The sequence below is a fragment of the Amblyomma maculatum genome, chromosome 1 (assembly GCF_055883805.1).
Source record: "Amblyomma maculatum isolate TAMU_Amacu chromosome 1, ASM5588380v1, whole genome shotgun sequence".
NCBI lineage: Eukaryota > Metazoa > Arthropoda > Arachnida > Ixodida > Ixodidae > Amblyomma > Amblyomma maculatum.
Genome location: NC_139344.1, coordinates 177,615,965 through 177,642,459, shown reverse-complemented (window position 1 = coordinate 177,642,459; position 26,495 = coordinate 177,615,965). Strand labels below are relative to the sequence as shown.

General features: G+C 44.0%; 1 protein-coding gene across 2 annotated transcripts in view; it reads left to right on the top strand.

Moving 5' to 3' along the window:
• Positions 1–21,173: 21,173 nt before the first annotated feature.
• Positions 21,174–26,495, top strand: part of LOC146204970 (uncharacterized) — a 219,953-nt gene continuing 214,631 nt past the window's right edge. For both annotated transcript variants that reach the window (XM_084589650.1, XM_084589649.1), the window contains exon 1: positions 21,174–21,422. In XM_084589650.1, the coding sequence (XP_084445776.1) occupies positions 21,389–21,422 (34 nt within the window). In that variant the 5' untranslated portion in view covers positions 21,174–21,388. The remainder of the gene's footprint in view (positions 21,423–26,495) is intronic.

Genomic DNA, 26,495 nt, shown 5'->3' with positions numbered 1-26,495 from the left:
GGGGAGGGCAGAAGAGGTCAGGATCTCGCTACAGAATAGGTATTCAGCTCTAACCGAGGATGGCGACGTTACCCTAGAAGCAAGGAACAATAATTTCAGAGATATCATTACTGAGTGCACGGTAGAAGTAGGCGATAGGACAGTTAGACAGGATACCGGTAAGCTGTCTAAGGAGACGGAAGATTTGATTAACAAACGCCAGAGAATGAAAGCTTCCAATCCAACAGACCGGATAGAATTGGCCGAGATATCAAAGCTAATCAATAAGCGCAAGGTGGCCGATATAAGGAAGTATAACATGGAGAAAATTGAGCATGCTGTAAAGGACGGGGGAAGCCTTAAAGCGGTAAAGAAGAAATTGGGCATAGGCAAAAACCAGATGTATGCGATAAGGGACAAGGCGGGCAACGTCATCACGAATATGGATAAGATAGTCAATGTAGCCGAGGAGTTCTATACAAATCTCTACAGTAGCCAAAACAGTCAGGACCGTAATGAGATTGGCGGTAGGGAAAAACATTCAGACGTTCCACCTGTGACGAAGGACGAGGTCAAGAAAACATTAGAAACTATGAAAAGGGGGAAATCAGCTGGAGAGGATCAGATAACTACGGATTTGCTCAAGGACGGGGGGGATATCGTGTTAGAAAAACTGGACACCTTGTATACGCAGTGCCTGGTGTCATCGACGGTACCGGAACCATGGAAGAATGCAAACATTATCCTCATTCATAAGAAAGGGGACTCTAGGGACCTTACAAATTACAGACCAATCAGCTTACTGTCTGTTACGTATAAGTATTTACTAAGGTAATCGCTAATAGAATCAGGACAACCTTAGACTTCAATCAAGCAAAGGATCAAGCAGGGTTTCGGAAACGGTACTCTACTATCGATCACATCCATACCATCAATCAGGTGATAGAAAAATGCTCGGAATAAACCAGCCCTTATACATAGCATTCATTGATTACGAAAAAGCATTTGACTCAGTTGAAACCTCGGCGGTGATGCAGGCATTGCGAAATCAGGGGGTAGACGAGCCGTACGTGAAAGTGCTGGAATATATATACAGTGGCTGCACAGCAACCATAGTTCTGCATAAAGAAAGTAACAAAATTCCCATAAAGAAAGGTGTTAGGCAAGGAGACACAATCTCCCCAGTACTATTCACAGCTTGCTTAGAGGAAGTATTCAGAGACTTGGAATGAGAGCAGTTAGGGATAAAGGTAGATGGAGAATACCTCAGTAATCTGCGATTTGCTGATAACATTGCCTTGCTAAGCATCTCGGGAGACGAACTACAAATAATGATTGATGACCTAGACAGGAAAAGTAGAAAGGTAGGCTTGAAAATCAATATGCAGAAGACCAAGGTAATGTTCAACAGCCTCGGGAAGGAACAGCAGTTTACATTAGGTAGCGAAGTACTGGAAGTAGTAGGCGAATATGTCTACTTAGGACAGGTAGTAACCGCAGATCCGGACCATGAAAAGGAAATAACAAGAAGAATAAGATTGGGGTGGAGCGCATTTGGCAAGCACTCGCAGATTATGTCTAGCAGCTTACCGGTATCGCTAAAGAGGAAAGTATATAACATTTGCATCTTACCTGTACTCACCTATGGCGCTGAAACGTGGAGGCTAACCAAGAGAGTTCTACTTAAGTTGAGGACAACCCAGAGGGCTATGGAACGAAAAATGGTAGGGGTAACATTAAGAGATAGGAAGCGTGCAGAGTGGGTCAGAGAAATAACTCAAGTTACCGACATTCTAGTGGAAATTAAGAGCAAGAAATGGACATGGGCAGGACATGTAGTGCGAAGAGAGGATAACCGATGGTCGCTTAGGGTAACAAACTGGATTCCAAGAGAAGGAAAGCGTAGCAGGGGGCGGCAGAAAGTTAGGTGGGCGGATGAGATTAAGAAGTTCGCAGGGGTCAAGTGGATGCAGCTAGCACAGAACCGGGTTAAGTGGAGAAATATGGGAGAGGCCTTCGCCCTGCAGTGGGTATAGTCAGGCTGACGATGATATATATATATATATATATATATTATATATATATTGTGAGCCCTGCACGGATCTTCTTTCATTTGTACATACCATGATCTTCTATATATATATATATATATATATATATATATATATATATATATATATATATATATATATATATATATATATAATGTAGCTGTACAGAGTTCACCAAATGTCCTGAAGCCAACGAAATTTCATCTCAGCCTCAAAAAGTAGCCGTCACACCATTATTGTAGGCCAAATGGAATATTACATGCTAAAAAATGATTACTCAGCACAGCAAGAAACTGTATCACAGCATTTCACGACCCTTTAGTGTTTGATGGCACCGTGAGAGCTTCATTTTGCGGCTGACGACTTTTGCGGCTTTGGCTTCAGGACTTTTGACCAAGACTGTATACATTACAGGTAGGCGAGAGAAACCATGCAGTTGCATATTTCTGAGAGCTACCTTGCGGACCACGGACGAGTTTCTGTTTTGGTATTATTCGTTTGGTTTGGCTTATGGGGTTTAACGTCCCAAAGCGATTCAGGCTATGACAGACGCCGTAGGGGAGGGCTTCGGATATTTCGACCACCTGGGGTTCTTTAACGTGCACTGACATCGCACAGCACACGGGCGCTTTGCTTTTCGCCCCCATCGAAAAGCAGCCGCCGAGGCCGGGATTCGATCCCGCATCCTTGGGCACTGTAGTCGAACACCCTAACTACTGTGCCGCCCCGGCGGGGCTTTTGGTATTAATGAATTAAGTTATTGAGTTTATTAACCCAAGTTACTAAATATTCATTTTATCTAATAAATGAGGCTTGCAAAGTTGGAGAACATCTTCAGAAACACCCATCCCATTATTAGCGACAAAGAAAATTTTGTGGATCTTTTGTTTTTCCAGCTTCAAAGAAAGCCCACGAACTGGAAAAGAAACCACGTGACTGAGAATTCGCGCACCATGATCGTGCTGATCTCAACTATGGTTTTAGCGAAAGCGTCAGTGTAGTGTCAGTTATACATGGTGCTTAAAGGGGTGCGACTTTGCTATAACAATTGTTCGCCCCCCCCACCCCCCCCCAAAAAAAAAAAAAAAGAAAGAGAGCAAAAATGTAATCTCTGAAAAAATAATGTCTGGTCCCGCTAACATGACAGAAAGGTGCTGATTATTTTTGTAATCAGAACAGCCATAACTAACCAAGAAGAAGGTGTCGGAGATTAGGCGATACTGCCGCACTTGTTATCGGTTAACTTCGACAAGGTGAGTGTCAACCTTATCAGGATGGCGTGATTTCATCGTGTACTATCACGAACGCCTAAGGGTCACGACGGCGTCATCGTTTATGGCTATATATGGCCATTCGCGCTGAAATAGAGCGCTGCCGACAGGAGTGTTTTTTTTTTATATGATCTTTATACGATGGCTGAATGCGCTTCTGTTGTCGTCACTGGGCTTCCCTATTGCATTTGAGGGCCCAACTTCGGCGGATAAATTATTTGTTTGCGAAGTTCAGGTAGAACGAAAGGAAGAAGATGGTTTGCACGGTATGAAAAAGAACTGAACAAGGGTAAATGGGGTACGCCTCAGTTCGCAGATGAGCCAACGTTTCGACAAGTGGACTTGTCTTCGTCTGGGCGAAGTTGTCACTTAACTCCTGACTGCGCTTGCCCACATACTTTTCTTCACCGCCGAGTCGCAATGCTGTGCGGATGAGGCGCAACTTGACGGCGACAACCAGGCCACACGCTGCAGCTTCTGATAGCGCCAGTCGTACAGGCAGGCGATGAAGAAAGAACGAACTTTCCCAACATTTTCAGCTGAATTTATTATCTTCAGGCACCACGCGCTGCTCGCTGTCTCTTGAAATGGGCTCACTGCTCTTGCGTTGCAGGTCGAAGTCAGCGCGTTTGTACCACCTCAAAATTGCATAAATCAGCTACTCTGTCAACGTTTTCCTGTGGTAAAGTGATGACGTGCACAAGCAAAATTACTGCGAGGAAGCACCTACAGGTTCATTTCGAACGCCAAAAAATGAGTGATGAGTGATAAAACTAAGGAGCTTAAAAAAATATTACCGGCAATCTTTTTTCTCGAATGAAAATTGATGACGCCCTTAAAAAGCTCGTCTTTGATACATGACGCACAGAGGACCTTCAGCAAGTGGATCAGCGGAATAAATCCTCTTGACGTTTTGTGCAGAGAAAGACTGTTTTTATTTTTTTTCTTCATTGTAGGGTTGTCTGTTTTAGCCAAGGTTTGTGGACGAGTTTCGAAGACATTGACACGTCGATGGCGTGTGTGCGTTTTGTGCTGCTGTGGATCGCGCAGTGTCGTGCATCGATGCGCATTTGGATTACTCCGAGTCTAGAGGGGCTCGTCCATCATGCGCGCTGTTCGCAGATGACTAGATGACATTATCCGCGGTACTTTCGATCTCTTTCGGAGCAGGGAAGCTAGCGACAAGGCATTCAAATCCTGGAAAACAAGGTTTTCTGGCCAGTAGTAAATGCAGCCCTTTGCCTGCATTTCCCTTCAGTATTACACAACCAGAAAAACAGAATTCCTGACAATTTTTCTCGTGAAAACATAAATATCCTCAATACGTTTATCACGATTAATGTTTATGCTTTGCCGCCTTCATTTATATCTATAAATTGGTTAGAAACCACGAAAAATGCAGAAATAGAAGATGTATAGATACAGCTAAATAGAAGTTATAGCTGCTCCTAGAATCATGGAAGGTTTCTTAGTGACTGAATACTTTATGATATTCAAACATGACCTGTAACGTTACTACGGCACAGATGACAGAGAAGTAGAAGATGTATAGATATAGCTATACAGGAGTTGCAGCTGCTCCGAGAACCAAAGAAGGTTTCTTAGCTGCTGAGCACTTTAAGCTACTCAAACATGACCAGTAACATTACTACCACACAGATGACAGGGATATGTCGCGCTTGCGCACCATTCTCATGGTTATTTTGTCAGAGTTATAGAGTTTGTACTGACGTACTGATTGGACCTTGTTTCTTGCTTCATACGCATACCCTTATGAACAATCATTTTTCAATCATATCTAATATTAATTTATAGGTACAAGAAAGTATAAAGGACTAAAGAAAGTTCAGCCCATTAGGGAATAGATGACCGCAGACTTTGAAACAATTCATCATGAATTTGGAACGTTTTCGAACATCATTTACAAGAAGTCAAAGAAGGTGTATGAACTAAGTGGAAATCAGTAAAGTTGTTGTATAACTAAGTGAATTAACTTTATGTTCCAGCAGAGGGCGAATATGGGCTGGCTGGTGCATGTTGCAGAACCGAGTAAAACAGCGCTAGGCAGGACATTATGTTTTGACTTGCATAACTTTATGTCTAAGTCACCGATTTGATCGACAGATTACTGCTCTTTCCAGCCCTAATTTATAGCGCATGTGTGTCTTAATTTCACTGATTAACTTATATTAGTATAAAAGAAGACATATTTGCAGGTAAGCGCGACTGCATCGTTTAAGTGCAAAATTAAAAAATCTAAACATACTTTCAATTAAGGCATAAATTTGCTTAAAGGCGCTGGGTACAACTTTCTTGATATAACAGCTATGCATGTTAGTAATTTTTAGGTAGCTTTGACGTACTAAAAAAAAAAAAAAAACCGTTAGCACGGTAACTTTTGTTAACGTTCTGGCAATGAAATCCATCTTAACAAATGTGCACGTGCTCAAAATAAAAAAAAAATTCTCGGAACTTTTTTAGAACAGATTAATGTTGGTTGTGAGCAGCATTAAAATGTACAAGTTATCAAAGTTTACGTTTTAAATTAACCTTAATGGAATAAAATGATGAAATTGGATTCTAAGCTTTGTTGTAACGTGATTTACAGCCAGTTTCCGAAAAGTATAATGATGTATTCATTACGCATGTTTAAAATATTTTCCAACAAAATACAGGGCCGTAAATGTTATTTCACTTCACAGATCACATAAGCATCATTCTCTATGAAACCAGCGATTCCTTTCGCTTACTAGCAAGTCATTTCTTTGTTTTAAAGATTTGGGTGTGGCTTCCGGAAAGCTAACGAGGAACACTACTTGTATCAATTTCTCAAAACCTTAAACCATTGTTATCACACCACCTCTATGGCTGGATGAGTTTTCAGACTACCCAAAAATTTTTGCAAATTACATAACTGGTTAATAAAGCAGAAGTTGTACCTAATTTGACACTAAAATTTTTATTCGCTTGAATTCTTCTTTACTAAATGATGGCAGCTTTTTCTGCAATAATGGGAACTCAAGTAAATATACTTTAGTTTCTGAGTACACCAGGAAATCGTCCTCTGGCCAATGTTTCTTCACAAACGATTTACCTTTTTGTTTCTTCCCACACTTTATCATTAGTATGTAGTTTGGAAATAAATTGCATCGAAGACAGTAATGACTCCTATCAATGAGACTTCAGTTCATTGTTCAGTGCGCTGAAAGGAACTGAACGTTTAAATGTGCAATGCGCGAATCGAGTACTTTCGAAGACAGAAGCTCCCAGGATGCACAGCCACTGGCCCAAATGCGCTGCTTCATCAGCACAGAGTCACGTAGTAGTCCGAGAATGGGGATCCCATTGCACACGCCAAGGCGTGCTCGTCTACTGTGTTCAATGCTTTGCGTCACTTGGGCTCCGTGCGACAAACAGCACACGCGACGAATCGACAGACTGGTGTCCTCCGCGGCGTATGCTACGTGCCAGACTGGGTACATTCGATTTTCAGTTCTGGACAGCCACGGACAGTCCCGAACAGTCTCGGACTATATTTGCTGACAGGAGTAGTGCATTCGATTTTTCTCGGGCAGCTCACAAGCTCGGCCCGCCAGTGCAGCTCCCGGTAAAGTAGCTCTGGTAGCGTCGTCAGCGCCGTACTGGCGGCCGTATTGAGTTAAACTTCATGCGCATTCTGAGCATTTTTCGTGTTTCTGCAGATATTACCGTAGACTAAGCCATGACACGAGCACCGTATCAGGTCTCCAGAAAACTAGAGGGGTGCAATATAGGCAGCCAGCAATGAAGTTTGCTGTGTCGATCGACGCGCCGTAACACATAGCCTAGTGAGAAGAGCAAATACTTTTTAGGCGCTTTCGTAGGGTGTTTTCACGCCACCTGCACGAGCTTACAGGGATCAGCTTTCACGCTCTGTCGAAGCTTTGCATGACCTGTGTCGGAAAACTGGGCTACATCGAGAGCGCCTAGGCAAGGACGTTATCTGTCACACGCGTATCTATAATGCTGCTGAACATGCTCGGTCGTTTATTGCGAACCAAGCGGCTAACAACAGCATTTTGGAGGCGCGCTGGATGTATGTATGTATGTATGTATGTATGTATGTATGTATGTATGTATGTATGTATGTATGTATGTATGTATGTATGTATGTATGTATGTATGTATGTATGTATGTATGTATGTATGTATGTATGTATGTATGTATGTATGTATGTATGTATGTATGTATGTATGTATGTATGTATGTATGTATGTATGTATGTATGTATGTATGTATGTATGTATGTATGTATGTATGTATGTATGTATGTATGTATGTATGTGTGTATGTATGTATGTATGTATGTATGTATGTATGTATGTATGTATGTATGTATGTATGTATGTATGGATGGATGGATGGATGGATGGATGGATGGATGGATGGAATATAGGAGCATCCCCTTTGAAACGGGGTGGTAGCAGTAGCTATCATGCTCATTTTTCTCCCTATATCTTAATAATTGATTTAGATTGGTTAACTTAACCATCATTCTATTTATTACATTTTTGTTTCTACATTACTAACATTATGCCACCTCTCTGCTTTTAAGCCACCAATCTTCCAGTCGTTTTTTGCTAGTTTCCACCGCCGGTTTATTCACCCGGCCACTGGTATCTCTAAACCCCAGGGCCTCAAGAACAGTGACTGCGCCTGCATCAACTTCCGGATGGATACTATTACATTCAAGTATAATATGGTCAATTGTTTCACTGGAGTTACCACATACAGCACATGCGTCATCTCCATCGTTAAATCTTTTTTTTTGTAGCTGCGTGTTCTAAGGCACCCTGATCTAGCTTCAAAAAGTAGGGCACTGCCTCTTTAGTTATCAAAGAAATCTTCCTTCCTGATCTGAATTTTCCAATTTCGGTATAATTCCACACTCTGTTTCTTTTCCATCGAATTTATCCAATTTTTACCTTCTGTGTTTTTCACCTGTTGCTTAATGCTCTTTATTTCTCCGTCCTTGTGACTAGCATACTTACTAGTTAGTTTCCTAGTTCTTCTCCTCCATTGTGCGAACAATTGCAGCGCCACCTAGGCAGTGCAGGTTGTCTATAGTGCTGAACCGAGTGTTGAGTGTTAGCTCTGTTGATATGAAGCACAAGACTGGTTTCAATGTTCATCTTATTGATTTCTTTTACATTTTAACGTTTACGGACAGAGCCAATTGTGATCACCGTAGTAAACTGCCGCGGTTTCTGTTTTTTAGTAAATTTTAGATTGGTCTAGAAGAAAGAAAAGGCACAGCATCTGCTATACTTCTGGGTGGACTCCTGACCCGCGTCGTAAGGAAAATGAGGAAGCAGGGATTGAAAGTAGAAATAGCTGCAATGGTGGAGGGCTCCGGAAAACGGCCGTGGTGCTCTAACTTTAGCGGCTGTTGTCCGCACAGTGTGGCTGGCCCACCAAATCTGGCGCCCGCTCATTCCACTCCTATTTGAATTGGTATATCACCCTAAGAATTAAAGGCCTTCGTATTGAGGCTCCCTTATTTCGACGCGGGTGCTGACAATGTGATGTCAGTGGCGGTTAAAGGTCCCCAATTGGTCGACATTATTCCGGGGCCCTCCATTATGGCAGCTCTTTCTCTTTCACTCCTGCCTTCTTTCCTTTCCTTGTGGCGCGGTTCAGATGTTTACCCAGAAGTGTGACAGATACTGCGCTTTTCCTCTGCACCACCCTATGAACGATGTTTGTAAGGAGGTTCCCTAGACTATCTTCCCCACTCCTCCTCTCCACCGCAGCTGAAGCGGCGTACAAGTCTAGCAACACGTACAGTTCCCGCATTCAAGGTTAGATCAAAACCTGGCGTAATAGAGTACTCACTCTAATAGCTGTACGACGTTTGAATCTTGCATCTTCTCTTATACCGAAATTCATTACACACGGACGCATTCAGAACCCAAGCCCGGATTGTCCACTCGTGTTTTTCACAAGTTCTTCCCCTGTTTTGCGATTTCTTCAGCTCACAGGCATGAATGCATTGCAAGCAAACCACTGTCTGCTGTAAATGTTTTCACAAACGCTTTCGTCTGATTCGGAGCGCAGCGAACTGAGGTGTTGAACTTCGCGTGCAGAAACGGCAAGCGAGCCCCGCCGAAGTGAGTTCTGTAAAATTCTTCGCATTCAGGCATGCCTCAGACTGTTTGTAAGACCGACTGATTCGCGTCCGCGTTTTCTATCTTTAGTATTACACTCCGGAGATAAGCGTGCCCGCGGCGTTACTGCGAAATAACAGTGATGGTTTGCATCGTTTGTTATTGCAGATGGCTGCAGGAGTCTATAAGGAAGCTCTGCCTTCAAGAAGAGTCTGGCAACCAGATCATGTGACCAAGACGTGCTTCCTGTGCCGGCGCCTGTCAACGGGTGCCTGTCAGCAAGTTGTCCGGGCACTATAGTGCCTAGGCACTATACGGGCACGTCCCTATATTTTGATACGCATGGCTGCTGTTCAACGCCATATTGTTTTTCTGGTTGATTTTCGGAATAGTCATGTTTTTCAAATTTGTGGCGCGAAGTTCTGAGATGTTGAAATAGCTTTTTGCGGGGACGTCAAAATGATGTGGCCTTGTAAACGGATTTTTAGCAGAGCTATATTCATGCAGCCTGGATGGCAAATATAAGTAATTGTGGGGAAAAAAAGAAGGTACATACGGTAGGGGGAAAAACAATTGTGCTTGTATTATGAATATAGTGAAATGCATCGCTTGCTGCCAAGGGACGCTTCCTGATATCTGATTGGCTGACGTCGTGTAGCGGGAAATACGTCATGCATACACATTATACGGGGATGTCAGAATGACCTTTTATGACGTAAAGAATGTGCTGCCATTGCAGAAAATGCAGAAATTGGGCGCCACGTTTAGCAACGCATTGATGCGAGCACAAAAAAAAAAAAAAAAAAAACAACCCAAAACACATGGCGAATTTGACGTTGAGTTTAACTCTATGACGTAGAGTATAGGCGGCTGTTAGCCCACCGCAGTTTAGTAGACAGTTACTCTGGGTGGGTAAGCAAGCTGAGACATCTTGTTGTAATTTTAAATAGCATTGAAATGACGTCATAAGGGTACTTTTTAGCTGCGCAACCTTTAAGAGGATAATTAACGAAGACGCCAATTTACAGCCGCACGAGGACACTATAGCTATCCTCCCGTTGCAAACACTTTGCTTTCATAGAGAAACCATCGATCCGCGCGGCTGTTGCCAAGCGCAGCAATAGCAGTCTGCTAATTTAAACGGTTGATCTGCGCGACACGAGGTGACGCAGAGAGCCCCGCGATGCTTTCGAATTATCTGTCTGGACGGTTCGTGAGTGGGACAGTCTGAGGAGACATATGGTGTGGTGGCTGTGCAAGGAACTTTGCGGCGACAGGAAGGGAGGGATCACCAATGACAGCCTTAAACGTCGGCCCTAAACGTTGCCTTTTTTGTCTAGCATTATGCATTACTTCAATGATAATGAAATGAGCCTTACCACGATGAAAAAAAAAAGCAAAAAGTTAATGACAGCTTCTTTTTTTAATAAAGGAATGTATGTGCCATGCGCATGGCACATGTTTGCTTGGCACATACGTGATGTGTTTCATGAAAAGTTTAGCTCAGATATGCACGCACGTTCGCTGTTTGCTTACTTTATTAGAAAGCAAAAATAAGCACTCTAGAGCACGTTATGACGACACGCTCTAATCACATGATGTTGTTAATTGACTTTTTGTGTTGATTGCTTTTTAAATACAGCCAGAAAATAATCTTTCTTCATTGCTTTGCATTTGACAGTAAAGGATACGCTTAGGCCCCGTCGCCCTAGCTTCATGCCGTGATTTCCTCAGTCATCATTCGCTTTCTTTCCTTTTTATCTGTTTATCCCCATCTCCACCTGCACGGTAGCCTACTGAGCATCGCCTAGTTAATCTCCATGCTATATGGATGGATGGATGGAATATAGGAGCATCCCCTTTGAAACGGGGTGGTAGCAGTAGCTATCATGCTCATTTTTCTACCTATATCTTAATTATTGATTTAGATTGGTTAACTTAACCATCATTCTATTTATTAAATTTTTGTTTCTACATTACTAATATTATGCCACTTCTCTGCTTTTAAGCCACCAATCTCCCAGTCGTTTTTTGCTAATTTCCACCGCCGGTTTATTCACTCGACCACTGGTATCTCTAAACCCCAGAGCTTCAGGGACAGTGACTGCGCCTGCATCAACTTCCGGATGGATACCATTACATTCGAGTATAATATGGTAAATTGCTTCACTGGAGTTACCACATACAGCACCATGCGTCATATCCATTCTTAAATTTCTTTTTGTAGCTGCGTGTTCTAAGCCAGCCTGATCTAGCTTCAAAAAGTAGGGCACTGCTTCTTGAGTTATCAAAGAAATCTTCCTTCCTGATCTGCATTTTCCACTTTCGGTATAATTCCACACTCTGTTTCTTTTCCATCGAATTTATCTAATTTTTACCTTCTGTGTTTTTTACCTGTTGCTTAATGCTCTTTATTTCTCCGTTCTTGTGACTAGCATCCTTACTAGTTAGTTTCCTAGTTCCTTTCCTCCATTGTGAGTCAACGCTTTTTAAGTACAGGTATTTAAATACTTTAGCTGCCCATCTGTTACTGTCCAATTTCCTCAGGCGTTCCTCGTATAATATTTTACTCTGAGCTTCCCGTACTTTGAAAGATGCCCTGTACCGCCTCATTTGTGGTTTTGCCGTGGGCACCTAGTGCTAATCGTCCAACAGATCTCTATGGATGGATGGATGGATGGATGGATGGATGGATGGATGGATGGATGGATGGATGGATGGATGGATGGATGGATGGATGGATGGATGGATGGATGGATGGATGGATGGATGGATGGATGGATGGATGGATGGATGGATGGATGGATGGATGGATGGATGGATGGATGGATGGATGGATGGATGGATGGATGGATGGAATATAGGAGCGTCCCCTTTGAAACGGGGTGGTAGCAGTAGCTATCATGCTCATTTTTCTTCCTATATCTTAATTATTGATTTAGAATGGTTAACTAAACCATCATTCTATTTATTAAATTTTGTTCCTACATTACTAACATTGTGTCACTTCTCTGCTTTTAAGCAATCTTCCAGTCGTTTTTTGCTAGTTTCCACCGCCGGTTTATTCACCCGGCCACTGTTATTTCTAAACCCCAGAGCTCCAGGAACAGTGATTGCGCCTGCACCAACTTCCGGATGGATACCATTACATTCGAGTATTATATGGTCAATTGTTTCACTGGAGTTTCCACATGCAGCACATGCGTCATCTCCATTGTTAAATTTCTTTTTGAATACCATTACATTCGAGTATAATATGGTCAATTGTTTCACTGGAGTTTCCACATACAGCACATGCGTCATCTCCATTGTTAAATTTCTTTTTGTAGCTGCGTGTTCTAAGGCACCCTGATCTAGCTTCAAAAAGTAGGGCACTGTCTCTTGAGTTATCAAAGAAATCTTCCTTCCTGATCTGCATTTCCCACTTTCGGTATAATTCCATACTGTGTTTCTTTTCCATCGAATTTATCTAATTTTTACCTTCTGTGTTTTTCACCTGTTGCTTAATGCTCTTTATTTCTCCGTCCTTGTTACTAGCATACTTACTAGTTAGTTTCCTAGTTCTTTTCCTCCATTGTGGGTCAACGCTTTTTAGGTGCAGGTATTTAAATACTTTAGCTGCCCATCTGTTACTGTCCAATTTCCTCAGGCGTTCCTCATATAATATTTTACTCTGAGCTTCCCGTACTTCGAAAGATGTCCAGCCCATATCTCCCTGCACCGCCTCATTTGTAGTTTTGCCGTGGGCACCTAGTGCTAATCGTCCAACGGATCTCTGATTTGTTTCTAATGTCGACTGTACCTCTGATTTTAGGCACAAAACCGCATTTCCGAAATTAAGTCCAGGCACCATAATTCCTTTCCAAATACCCCTCAAAACCTCATACCTATTGTATCCTCACAATGCTTTATGCTTCATTATCCCGGCATTCCTTCGTCCTTTGGCCTTAAGTGATTGCTCATGCTTTCCAATGTATGCCAATTCTTCGTTTACCCATACTCCCAGATATTTATATTCTGCTACTCTAGGTATTTCAAGGCCTTGTATTTTAAGACCCTGATCAGTTGAGCCGTTTAAGATCATCAGACCCGACTTAACTGCGCTGAAACTGAAGCCTAGAGCGTCCCCTTCGTCTCCGCAATATTTAACTAGAGTTTGCAATTCTTCCAGACTCTCAGCTAGCAGCATAATATCGTCTGCATACATCAAACCGGAGAGGCGCTGCTCTATCGCCTTTCCACAGGTTAAAACCTAGGTTACTGTCTTGTATCCTCCGTTCCAGGTTTATCATATAAAGCATGAACAGCACCGGTGATAGAGGACAGCCTTGTCTTAATCCTTTGCATACTTTGACATCCTCCGTACTTCTTATCCCTTCCCACGTAATTTCTACTTTGTTATCCCGGTATATTTCCTGTAGGAACTCTATTATCTCATAACCGATACCTTCTTCTTTTAATATGTTCCACAGGAGTTCCCTGCTTACGTTGTCGTACGTACCGTTTATGTCCAGGAAGGCCAAATACAAAGGTCTATTTTCCACTCTAGATATTTCGTGACCCCCCAGATATTTCTATACATGCAAAATTGCTGCCATCTATCGGACCTTCAGCGAACCGCGCTACGCGACGCCATGTTGAAGGGTTGAGGGAGTCAATGGCGCTTACGGCTGCTGTCGTCGCGCTAGCTGCGCCTGCTTTGTGCTATGGTTTCCGTGCTATTTGTTCGCATTCAGAGAAACAAATGACAGAATAATAGACGATTGACTTGTCCACGCTGACGGCATTTCAAGTTTACTTCATGAAGCGATACTGCATTGCCAAAACTTCTTGCGAACTGTGGCGTCAGCGCAGCTTACAAACGTTGCTGCTCCGGCGCATTACTGTATGCACTACTCAAATACGCGTTCATGAAAATGCAGAACATAGTGATATTGCTTACGGGTGTAAAACATGTCTGCTATGTCATTACGTTGCGTCAACCGCCTCAGGATGTTCTCGAATCCAGCACGGGTAAGGCTCAACAATTGTTACTGTTAATGATCACCCGGCGCTTGGCCGCGTGATCATTGTCGTTCCATAGAGTACGTTATACGAATACGCCTACAAGAATGAGCTTAATATTTTTTTAATATAGGATTGATGCCTAATCGACACTGCGCTCCGATGGACCTTCACAATTCCCATTACAGAGCGAGTGCTACTGTCCCGTTCCCTGCATCTTCTGTCTGAACGTTTAGCAGCTGATGTATCTCGTAATCGGGTTATTGTTTACAACCATATAGAAGATCCCATATTCTATATGTTATTGGCTAAAACCCCCAGCTACGTGAATTTGCCTGCGAAACGCGGCAGATAGACGACGTGATTCAGTGCGCGCTGATCCTTATCAGATATATATGCAGCTCCTGATGTTGTAACAGAGTGGTTCTATTTCGTGAAAATCAATATATTGCCACGTGCCTAGCGCCGTGGCAATCTACATTCTACATCGAGTGCAAAAATATACTCTCTAGTCATGCCGGCTGATCTAAGGCACGAAATCCTCCTGGCCTGCCACGACGAACCAACTTCCGGTCACCTTGGCTTTACACGCACCCTAAACCGAGTCCGGCAGAACTATTATTGGCCACATCTTTCTCCGAGCGTTAGACGTTACGTCCAGACTTGTCGACAATGCCCGCGGCGAAAAAAAGAAAAACCACACTCAAGCCATCCGGGATGTTGCAGTCTATTGAACCCCCCTTCACACCATTCGAGCAAGTGGGCATGGACCTTTTAGGCCCATTTCTTTTATCCTCGAACGGAAATAAGTGGATCGTAGTCGCCACAGACTACCTGACACGCTACGCTGAAACAAAGGCCCTTGCCCGAGGTACTGCCAGGGATGTTGCTCACTTCTTTATGAATGAAATTGTGCTTAGACACGGTGCACCGTCGACCATTATTACTGACCGAGGCAAGGCATTTACAGCTCGGCTACTGCGGGACACCTTAACTCTTAGCCATACCGATCATCGCACGACAACAGCCTATCACCCACAAACAAATGGCCTAACGGAACGACTCAACAAAACGTTGGCGGACATGATTTCAATGTAAGTTGACGTTGAACATAAAATGTGGGACGAGATCCTGCCGTATGTCACCTTCGCCTACAATACGGAGCTGCAGGAAACCACGCAGTTTACACCATTCCGTCTCGTATGTGGCAGGGAGGACCGCACGATGTTGGACGCGATGCTCCCGTGTGGGGATGAAGCGGTCGAACCCGATGCCGCCCATTTCGCGGAACAGGCCGAGCAAGCCCGCCACCTGGCCCGCTTGCACATCAAGGAGCAGCATGCCACCGACGCTTTATTCTATAACCCTCGGCACAGGCAAGTCCACTTCGAACCAGGGGACCAAGTGTGGGTGTGGACCCCCGTGCCCACAAAGGCTTGTGAAAAACTGCTACACCGGTATTTCGGACCCTATAAAGTCCTGCGCCGCTTAAACAGTGTAAACTACGAAGTTGTTCCAGATGGAAGTGCGACCGTCAGTGTTCGGCGTCAGCGACCTGAAATTGGGCACGTGGTGCGAAGCTGTACTTTTCACGTGACTGAGCGCTGTGTCAATGTCGCGTTTTGTAACCTTGACGCTGCAAGTGAGACCTTGACTTATTGTACAGTTCAGTTCAGTTCAGTTCAGGCATTCAGTCGTGTCCGACTCTTCGTGACCCTATGGACCATGTCACGCCACGCTTTCCGGTCTCTCACTATCTTCTTAACATCACATAGCTTCATCTGCAATGCCTCGAGAATGCCATCTAACCATCGCGTTCGCTGCCTACCCCTTCTCCGGCGACCCTCAACCTTTCCCAACATCAAATCTTTCTCCAGCGACTCCTCTCTTCTCATCAGATGACCAAAGTAGCTGAGCTTTAACTTTAGAATTTGACCCTCCAATGAGCAGTCAGGGTTTATGGTCGACAATATCGACTGATTTGATCTTCTGGCAGTCCAAGGAACTCTTAAGAGTCTTCGCCAGCACCACAATTCAAACGCGTCAATTCTTCGGCGGTCAGCCTTTTTCACAGTCCAACTCTCGCATCCATACATCACAACTGGAAAGACCATAGCACGGGTTATACGGATCTTGGTTGGCAGACTAATGTCTCTGCTCTTTACTAGGCGGTCAAGGCTAACCATTGCTCTCTTTCCCAGAAGCAGGCGTCTCCTAATTTCATGGCTGCAGTCTCCTTCCGAGGTAATCTTGGCGCCCAAGAACAGAAAATCTGTCACAGCTTCCACTTCTTGTCCATTGATGCTCCAGGACTTGATAGGGCAAGACGCCATGATCTTCGTCTTTTTAATGTTCAGTTTAAGCCCAAACTTCGCACTCACTTCTTGTACGCGCATCAGAAGTCTCTTGAGTTCCACTTCACTTTCTGCCATTAAAGTGGTATCATCCGCATATCTAAGGTTGTTGATACGTTTTCCAGCAATCTTCACTCCAGCTGAAGACTCGTCCAGACCGGCCTTCCTCATGATGCACTCTGCATATAGGTTAAATAGGCAGGGCGACAGTATGCAGCCTTGCCTCACCCCTTTCTCAATCGGAAACCAATCAGTAAGACATTGTACAGTTCACCTCACCCCTAATTTTGTTTCTCTTCTAACCTTGACATCGGGACGATGTCTCTCTTTCGCGGGAGGGGGGGGGGGGGATAATGCCACGTGCCTAGCGCCGCGCGACCGCCGTGCTTGGTGCCGACGACGACGAAGCGGTTGTTGGCTCGAGAGGCGCGCTGGTGCTGGACACTGTCATCGGAGCTAGAAGCTAACCTGATTCTCGGGTCTTACCTTCACGGTACCGTGTACCTTCACGGCTCCCTGTGACTTGAGTCGTGACAAAGTTAGCATATACTGCTGTCTGCGAAGTCACATCGCAGAGGTCTGCCTTATACCCAGACGCAATGTCAAGCTCCTTCGTGGGCGCGTATTCGAGCAGTGCTTTGTGCAATGCGCAGTTTTTCTAGCAAAGTCATTCTCCTCTCCAATACCGCAATTTTTTCGTAATTCTTGACAGAATTGAAGTATTTCAGTTTTTTTTTTCGTGTTTCATGTCATGGATGAGCTGAGTAGTGAGATAGGCACCAACTATAGGAGCCTATTCAGAGTCTGTATCAATCTCTAGCATTTCAGAAAAGCTGTTTCTTTTTGTGTTTCGGGAGGGGAGGGGCGGGGGACAAGGTTTTAGTGGCTTTCTTTGCTTGTGAAGATTTTGAATGAAAAAACTAATAGCACTGCATTCTCATGCAATATTTAGCATTAGCGGCATTCTTCGCGAAATAGTTTTGTGAAAACGTAGCGCACACATACGGGCTGTCTAATGTTGAATGGCGGTTTTCTTTTTATAGCTGCCGAACATATTTTGCAGAGTCGGAATTTATGAGGTGTACAGTCAATTTACACCTGAAAGGAACACAAATGTCATCAATGTGGAGCTGTGATATGCACGACATATTTTATTGCGAAAGCAATACTGCTAGCACTTCGAGCCTTTGGCGTGTCGTGGCGCCTCCATACATGACCTTTCACGTGACCGTGTGACGTCACGCCAGACCGAGAGACGTGGCCCCAGCTCGCGCCATCGGATGGTGGCGGCGAGTCCATACAAGGTGCTGTGTCGCAGCCGAGAGAGGGCGTTCGCTGTTTGTGACGTCACGCTAGGAGGATAAATGGGGCTGTGGCTCGGCTAGTCGGGGCCCAGCCTTACGGTATGTCGGACGATGCGTATAAGGCGAGGCTGGAACGATCTGCTGCAGCCAAGCGGCGGCGTCGTGCTGAAGAAACAGAAAAAGAACGGGAACAACGGCGCGCTAAACAACGTGCGTATGCAGCAGCCTGGCGAGCGCGCCGGTCAGCATGTCTTGATGCGGGTGCATCTACAAGTTCAGGGCCTAGTTTAATGAGTGGTGTTAACGTTAGCGAGACTATGGAGACAGCCAGTAGTTCGGAGACAAGTTTCATGGACGCTCTTAATGCCGATGAGACTATAATGGACGCTTCAACTGCTGACGATGCTGCATCTATGAACAGTATGGAACACTACAACTTCAACAGAAGAAAACGCCGTGGCGAAGAAATGCCTGAAAAGAGAGAAGAACGGCTTTCGCGATCTTCCAGGCTTAACCAAGCTAAGCCTTCAGCCAACTTTTTGTTTGTTTTGCCCATATTGCAAAACAACAAGCATTATTTACCAGCAGCATTTCAGGGAAGTAGTAGAATGTATCGAGAAATGGGCATAATGACAATGTGATGCATACATTTATAGGGCTGGATATTTTTAGACGAAATAAAGTTGAAGACATGTGCACGTTCATCCTTGTTTCTGCTACGATAGCCGCAGTAGCAAACCTAACTGCTAAGCGCGGTAAGGCTCGCTTCAAACGATATTGCTCTGTGGATATACCTTCAAACGTTTCACAGTTTCAATCCCTACCTCCTTACACTTTTTTGATGGCGCGCCATGAAGGTTAAATGAAAAGACGGGTTTATTCAGCGATATGGATGGGAGGAAACAAAACAGGCGTGGTCCAAAGTAGTAGCCCTTGGAATATAAGTCGATTTCACAAAAGCTTTTGGTTGTTTAAATCACTATCCTGATAAAAACAAAAAACAAACAAACTTGAAATGTACGGCTTCCGTGGAACTTCGCTATCGCTTCTGACATCCTACCTAAATGATCGCAATCAGTACGTGTATTTAAATGGCCACTCATTCAATATATTACCCATTCCTGCAGGCGTGCCTCAAGGGAGTATTCTAGGCACATTTCTGTTTAACTTGTACCTAAATGACACCGTAAATATCGATCCCACGGTAAAAGTTGTAATTTACGCTGATGATGTGACACTGTTATTCACTACAACCAGCCCAGACGAGGTAATCATTAGAGCGAACAGAACGCTTGAGAAGTTGACATATGGGCTGATCTCAACAAATTAAAAATAAACGTTATTAAAACGGAAGCTGTCTCATACCGCGCGAAAAACAAAAATATTAGCACGAACAAAGATGGTAATTTAAAGAACTCAAAGGTTGAAGTAGTAAACGCATTTAAAATACTTGGAGTATACTTCAGCGAAAATATGACGTGGGACAACCACGCGGACCACGTTATATCAAAACTGTCTGCATCGTAGGATTGGAGAATGCAAACAGATGTATTCTACCTCTGAAGGTTAAACTTTTACTGTAAAATCGCTATTCCACTCACACAAATTATTGCCTACTGGTCTGAGGAAATACAACCAAAAGTAACTTAAAAAAAAATATTAAAGAAATATTGAAAACGCCGCCAGAAGTCACCCTTCCCAACCTCTGTTCTTGAAGTATTGTATAATGAAAATAGAGAACCTATACTTTCACTGTTTTGTGTTCACGTTACGAGCTTGAAATAAAAAACAACTATTCCCTATTACGGTTGTCACTTTTTTGTAAAAGGGCACTAACTTATGAGTGTTGAAGCGTACAGCCTTGGTTAATGAAAACGAGCAGGACTAGCTATGGACAACAAACGATAAACACAATGTTACCGCACTTATTAAACTTCTGTTATAATAACGGTACTACTCCCGAAATAACTTCGAAAAAAGAATTGAAATGGTTTTCCTTCGACAAAAATCCTTTGATATGATAGCGTATTTCTTGCTTTTTGTTTATGTACGCTGTACGTTTGTTTTTATTGAGCAAAACTCTTCTGTTCATGCCACACATTCGCATTTTATTATTTTTTTTCGTCACTTCATTTACCTAGCGTAACATTTCTTTTTTATCTTTAGGCTTTCTCAGGTCCCCTCGAGAAGTTTCCCAACTGCATCTTTCCGGTATCTTGCGTAGGGAGCTATGGAATGGAAAATCACAGATGCAGCGTTGAGGGACAGGAAGAAAGCAGAGTGGATCAGCGAACGAATGCGAGTTAATGATATTCTATGTTTGGAATCCAGGAGGCGAAATGGGTATGAGCAGGTCATGCAAGGGAAAGCAACACGATGGTCTCCAAGGGTGACAGACTGGATTCCTAGAGCAGCCAAGCATAGCAGATGGCGGCAGAGTCAGATATGTTGGTGAGATTAAAAAGTTTCCTCGGGTAAGGTGGTCGCAGCAAGAGCAGAACAGGGTTATTTGAAGGAATAATGCACTGGGGGGGGGGGGGGGGGGCTTGACCTGTAGTGGACGCACGAAGGATGACGATGCTGATGAAATTGATAATGTGCAAAGAAACCAACCAAAGCTAGAAGTCGCACACTCTAGAAAATAGACGCGACTTCGTCACGTACGCGACCGTGCACATAGGCTCTGAATAGTTCAACTATCTCGCAAGGGAAATAAGCGTCACTGGTTTTCCGCCGACTGAAAACAGTTCAATCTTCAGCAGTTTTAATCCCCGTTCATTCAGTACGTGAGCTGCGCACTGAGGGGTCACTCGAGAAGCTCAAATTCATGTCAAGCTGCCGGGCTGCTACCGATGGGGAGACCTTGTCGGCTGCTGGGCGTGGGCTCGAGTTCGGAATGGAGCCGGTAAAGCTCGCCCTCCTTCCCCCTCTCACACTCGCTCATATAGGCAGTCGCGCTGCGTTACTCAAACCACGTGTAAGTCCCTCGTGGTGCATACGTGACGGAGACCAGATACACAATTCCGGTGGTTTCCGGGGCGGAAAGCCGGCAGGAAGCTGGGCGCAAGGTCAAGGCGCCCGTTTCTTCGCATCAGGGATCACGCAAAGAGTGCGGCGTCTCTTACGGGATGCTTTGCGTACACATATATATATATGTCTGACATGCCGCCCACCATTTCCTTGAGCGGTGAGCCATCTCGATCGTTGTGCGCCGCGTTGTGCCCGACCTCCTCTGTGCCATCGTACCGAACGAAAAGAAAGACTGAGGCTGCACCACTATGCATCGAGCCACCGGTAGCCGGTTCGCCACTGGTGAGTGCTATTGAATTTAACCATCCGGTACGCTCTGCATGCGTGTGCGCTATCGTTTGGGCTTCTAAACTCACACAGAGACACGCCTGCGTTAAACGGCGTGAGCGGAAACAATTTTTTGAGCGGGCCTCGGAAGTGAGCAAAACACCCCGCCAATGTTTAAGTTTAAGCACCAAGGCAGTATTGGAGAACTGCTCGTGTTTGTTTCATAAAGGTGATAATTCTGCAGCGAATAAAACCGTTCAGTGCAATAATGCGAAACATGAGTCGTCCCGGGCAGTGTTTGTTTCGATAATAGGAAACATTGCACACCAAACACCAGACGCATTCACAGAGGGTGCATCGAGCAGCAAATGTATTGGTTTGGGTTTTTTTGATCGTGATATTCTTTCTATTGCATTCATTCGTTCAGCTCATCGCGCGCGCAATACTCATCTTTAGCCTGCGTATTTATCCAAGTACGCGGGTTCAAAACCCGGCCTCGGCGGCTGCTACTTCGATGGAGGCGAAAAGCGAGGCTCCCGTGTACTGTGCGATGTCAATGCACGTTAAACGACCTCAGGTGATCGAAATTTCCGGAGCCCTCCACTACGGCGTCCCTCATAGCCTGAGCAGCTTTGAGATGTTAAATCCCATAAACCATAAGCCAAACTTTACCAGTAAATACCCCCAAATTTTGAAGTTTTTGATAAATATCTTTATGTGTGACTAATGACGATCCCTGTTAAAATATTTCGCCACCCATATTCTCCACCCTCGCAATTTTCGCGCAGGTGCCTACGTTTTGAGAGCTCACAGCTTACGGCATCAAGCGTCGAAGTTTCGTAACTTGCGCCTAAGGCAGCACTGCAATACATTCGTGTTCAGTCGCAGCAGAAGCTTCGTTTCCAGACCACTCTTTTCCCTCTTTCAGTTTGTTGTTTACGTTACATCACAACTATTTAGCTAGTACTTTCTCCTTCGACACGTTAAAGCCCCGGGTTCTGTCTGTGCGCAAAGCAGACCAGACTCGGGGCACGTAAGAAAGCACTGGTCATCCGGCTCGACGCAAAACACTCTGCCGGCTACGACCATGGTGGCACTCGTTGGCGGGCTTGTTTCGCGCTCTTTCGTCACCCGCATGCCTGCATGCATCGCGAGTGTGCTTGGGCTTTCAGCGAGTTCACTCATTATGCAACAGTGATCGTCGGTGCGACTTTTCCACGAGCAGGAAAGGTTTCATTTGGTTGCGCTGGGCATGCCATTCCGTAAGGTGTCAAGTTGAGCCAGAATCGGCATTTCGTCAGCGAAAGCGTTTTTCGTGTACTATTTTGGAGGCTTCCAACTGATGCCGCGAGAGCTATCGACCATGTGCCAGTAATGACGTCGCATTCCGTCTACTGTCCTCAGCGCTGAGCATATGACACTCTGCCAATGCGTTTGTTTTTCTTGTTTTTGTTAGAGGCTGCGATAAAAAAAAGGAGCAGAAGGCACATGAAGGATGACGATTTTTTTGCTTGTTTGTTTTCCCTGGATCGCACACCCAGATATATAACCGAACAGCAAGGTGTTGTCGGAAGTTTGGTCGAGGAATAAAAAATAAAACTAGATACAGAAGGGTGAGCTAACAGTAACAGGTGAGGTTCCGGTCTTGTTACACGAAAGCAGACGAGCCGTGGTGACCTGCCTTTGTAGCAAATGACAACATTTAGAAATATTCGACTCTCTTTGACGCGTATATTGAATCACATTTTCAACTTTATTTTCCGGCACCTTGCCGCTCTATTTCCGCATCGACTGGTGCCTCTTCGACATTTTGTGTCTTTAACGACAGTTACTGGGACGCATATGGCTTATATAAAGTCGATCTGCCACCTGAATTGTAACTGGTTGCGGTTATCAAACTAGGATAGCTAATTTTTAAACTCAAGCATCATAGGTGCGTTAATTAACAGCGGCTTATTACCCGCTTATTATTTGCTTTTCTTCGAGTCCCCATCAAGGAGTTATTTCCTGCAAATAAGATTCCACGACACCACAGAAGACTTAAAATTTAAAAGGGACGGGCTTAGTTGGCTTGTTGATGTTGAAAAAAGGAGAAGCGCGTATAGCACGGACAGAAGCTACGGCCAAGCGTCGTGCGACACGTTCTTTGAGTGTAGAACTGGGGCTTAAGGCGTCACTGCGAGATACGAGGAGCTGCGAATGGTGCGTAAACCACGGGTCGGTGTTTGTGAAGCCTCAAAATATATCCTCTTTCAAAAAGTGATTATGAAGAAATAGAAGTGGAGACTCCGGTTTGTATTATTTTTATCGCTGTGTTCCGTCTTTCCCATGCAATAAGCTATAGCTGATAAAGTCGCCGCTGCCCGTTTGCCGCCGTATATCTGCACCCGTTGTCTGCGTTCAGTTTTTTTTTTTTTTTTAAGAAATCAAATGGTGTTCTTAATAATTCTGATGACAATGATGAATTTTAACGATGCAAAGGCAGGTAGGGAAAGGTTGAATAAATATGAAAGATGAAGATCAACAAAGGCAGAAGTTTTTATCCGAGCCCTTAATTTCAGATACCTCGCGTGCCTTATATCACTGATTATTTTCCGACGCAAATGTCGTGTTACTTGGAAGGTAGGTTAGTTGTGACGCGCAACAGCAATCGTCTCTTGGCAGAGTTTCGGTCCGTAGGATTTTCGCTCCTTTACGTATGATGCACTTTTCTTAAATTTTGGAAGCGATTTTGCTTTCAAAAGCAGTGCAAAACACGGCATTGCGGTCTGTGCACTTGGATTGTGTGGGATGGCGGATATTACACCCGTGATAGTATAGTTAAATTTCTAGTAGGTAGCTATTATTTGCTTGCTAGCTTTCCAAATTTCGGCTTTATGGGTTGAATATGATATGGCGGAACTCAAGGCATTCGACATCGTAGGCATGCCCAGTTTTTAGAACTTGTTTATCGGCGTTTTGGTTCGCGGTATCGAGCCAGGAATTGTGCGCGCAAAAGGAGCCGATCACCAAACCTGCCGGCGCACGAGGTGCGCGGTTGTCGCCGGAGGAGTGCGCATATTTAAAAGGTGCAGAATGAAGCGGCTCTACTTGGGCATTCCTCTCTGCGCCGTCGGGACAAGTTGGCAATCTGAGGAGGGAGAAAATGCTGCGAGCGCAGAGCCAGAGAATCGCTACTGTACTAGAGAAAATAATTTCGAGACTGACCAAATGTTCAGCATGGCAGTGCTGCGAGGAAAACATAGGCAATACCGTAGCAGTCTGGGCGTGTTGGTTATTCATGATGGAAAAATACAGCGCAGAGAAGGACGAGGACAAAATGAAGATACATACGACAAAATGAAGACACGTGTGTCCTATGTGTCTTCATTTTGTCCTCTTCCTTCTCTGCGCTGTATTTTTCCATCATTTATAGGCACAACTGACTAGGTGATGCGACAAGCGAGACGGCCTCCTCACGTCGCAGGTAATGTAGTAGAAGCCCCAGGTAGCTCGAGTCTCCATGGATATGTCGTGTCGGGTGTCCGAGCCAGGGACCCCTAACCAGGAACACTACCTGTCATGCGCGCCTCTCAATGTTTGGAATGTGGCCGTTCTTCTGCTGTCTCCGCCCGATTCAAGTGGGCCCAAGCATTCCCTGCGCTTGTCACGCGCCTCTTTTTGGATAGCGTCCATTAGGGCGCGAAATGCACCTTTCTATGTTCACTATAACGACATACTATAGAAAATTAAAAAAATATATATATATATATGCTGCTAATACACGTTAAATGCCTTCACTTCGGGGAAATTAACGCCACAGCGGTAAAGGCTCCGTTCTCCAGAAAATCACGAGCATGCCTCTGGCAGGTGGCAGCTACCACAGCCGGGCACTAATTGGTTGGCTGGTTGGGTGACGTCACGGGACCACCTTAATAACCTAGACGCTTCTGGTGACTCGGGTATCCCTTTTTTTTTTTTTTTTGAGATGGAAGGGTAAGATAGGAATCGAAACCACCGGTACCCTTGGATCTCGAGCCAAGCGCGCTACTGTTACATTCGCGAGGCTTGATTATATCGAGGATATATATATATATGCAGATCAATTAAGGGAAAATGAGGGTGCTCGTTATAATACATGAAGGAAAGAAGCCAACAGTCGGCGAGGCTAAGGAAAGCGTTGGGGATGGTACGTTATGTATTTTTTTTAATGTTTACTTATATATATATATATATATATATATATATATATATATATATATATATATATATATATATATATATATATATATATATATATATATATAAATATATATATATATATATATATATATATATATATATATATATATATATATATATATATATATATATATATATATATATATATATATATATATATATATATATATATATATATATATATATATATATATCCTGTTTAAAGCTGTACTGTGTCATACGCTAGCCGCTTTTGGAGTACGCGCCTGTTGTCTGGAATGCCACTTGTAAACCGAGCTGTGGCAAAGTCGACAGCATACAGCAAAGGTTTTAACGAATATTTCAACATCGTTTTCCTTGCTCAAGCTCCGCCTGCTACAGATCTCCACAGAGTAACTCGCCGCATCTTCCTTCTCTTAACTGCCGTCGAGTCAGGGCACATGTAATTTTATTGTATACAAACTCCTTCATGGCCACGTTCTGTGCCCCAGCTCTTAGAGTGCATTCTACTTCGAGTTCTGCGAATAGAGCACGCGGGAATTCAGGCCATTTCAAGTTTCTCCGCTCTTGCATATCCACTCTCCTCCGGACAGAATGCAAAGGTTAATTATTTTTGTCCTCACCTTGATACTTCCCGAATCTCGCCCTCTTCGTTTATATTGGATGTTCGTAGCGTTACATTCATTTTTATATGCTTACGTGCTTTTTTCTCCTCTTCAGTTCTGTATATTGCTTCCTTAACTGTTTCCTTAGCTGTTTTTCTACCTGTGTTTACTGATATTTGAACCTTAAACTGTGTATTTGTGTCTGGTTGTTTGTACCATTTACAATTTTTGTTTTTCTTTATTGTATTTGACTGCATTTCTAGGTTGTATTTTAGGGACTACA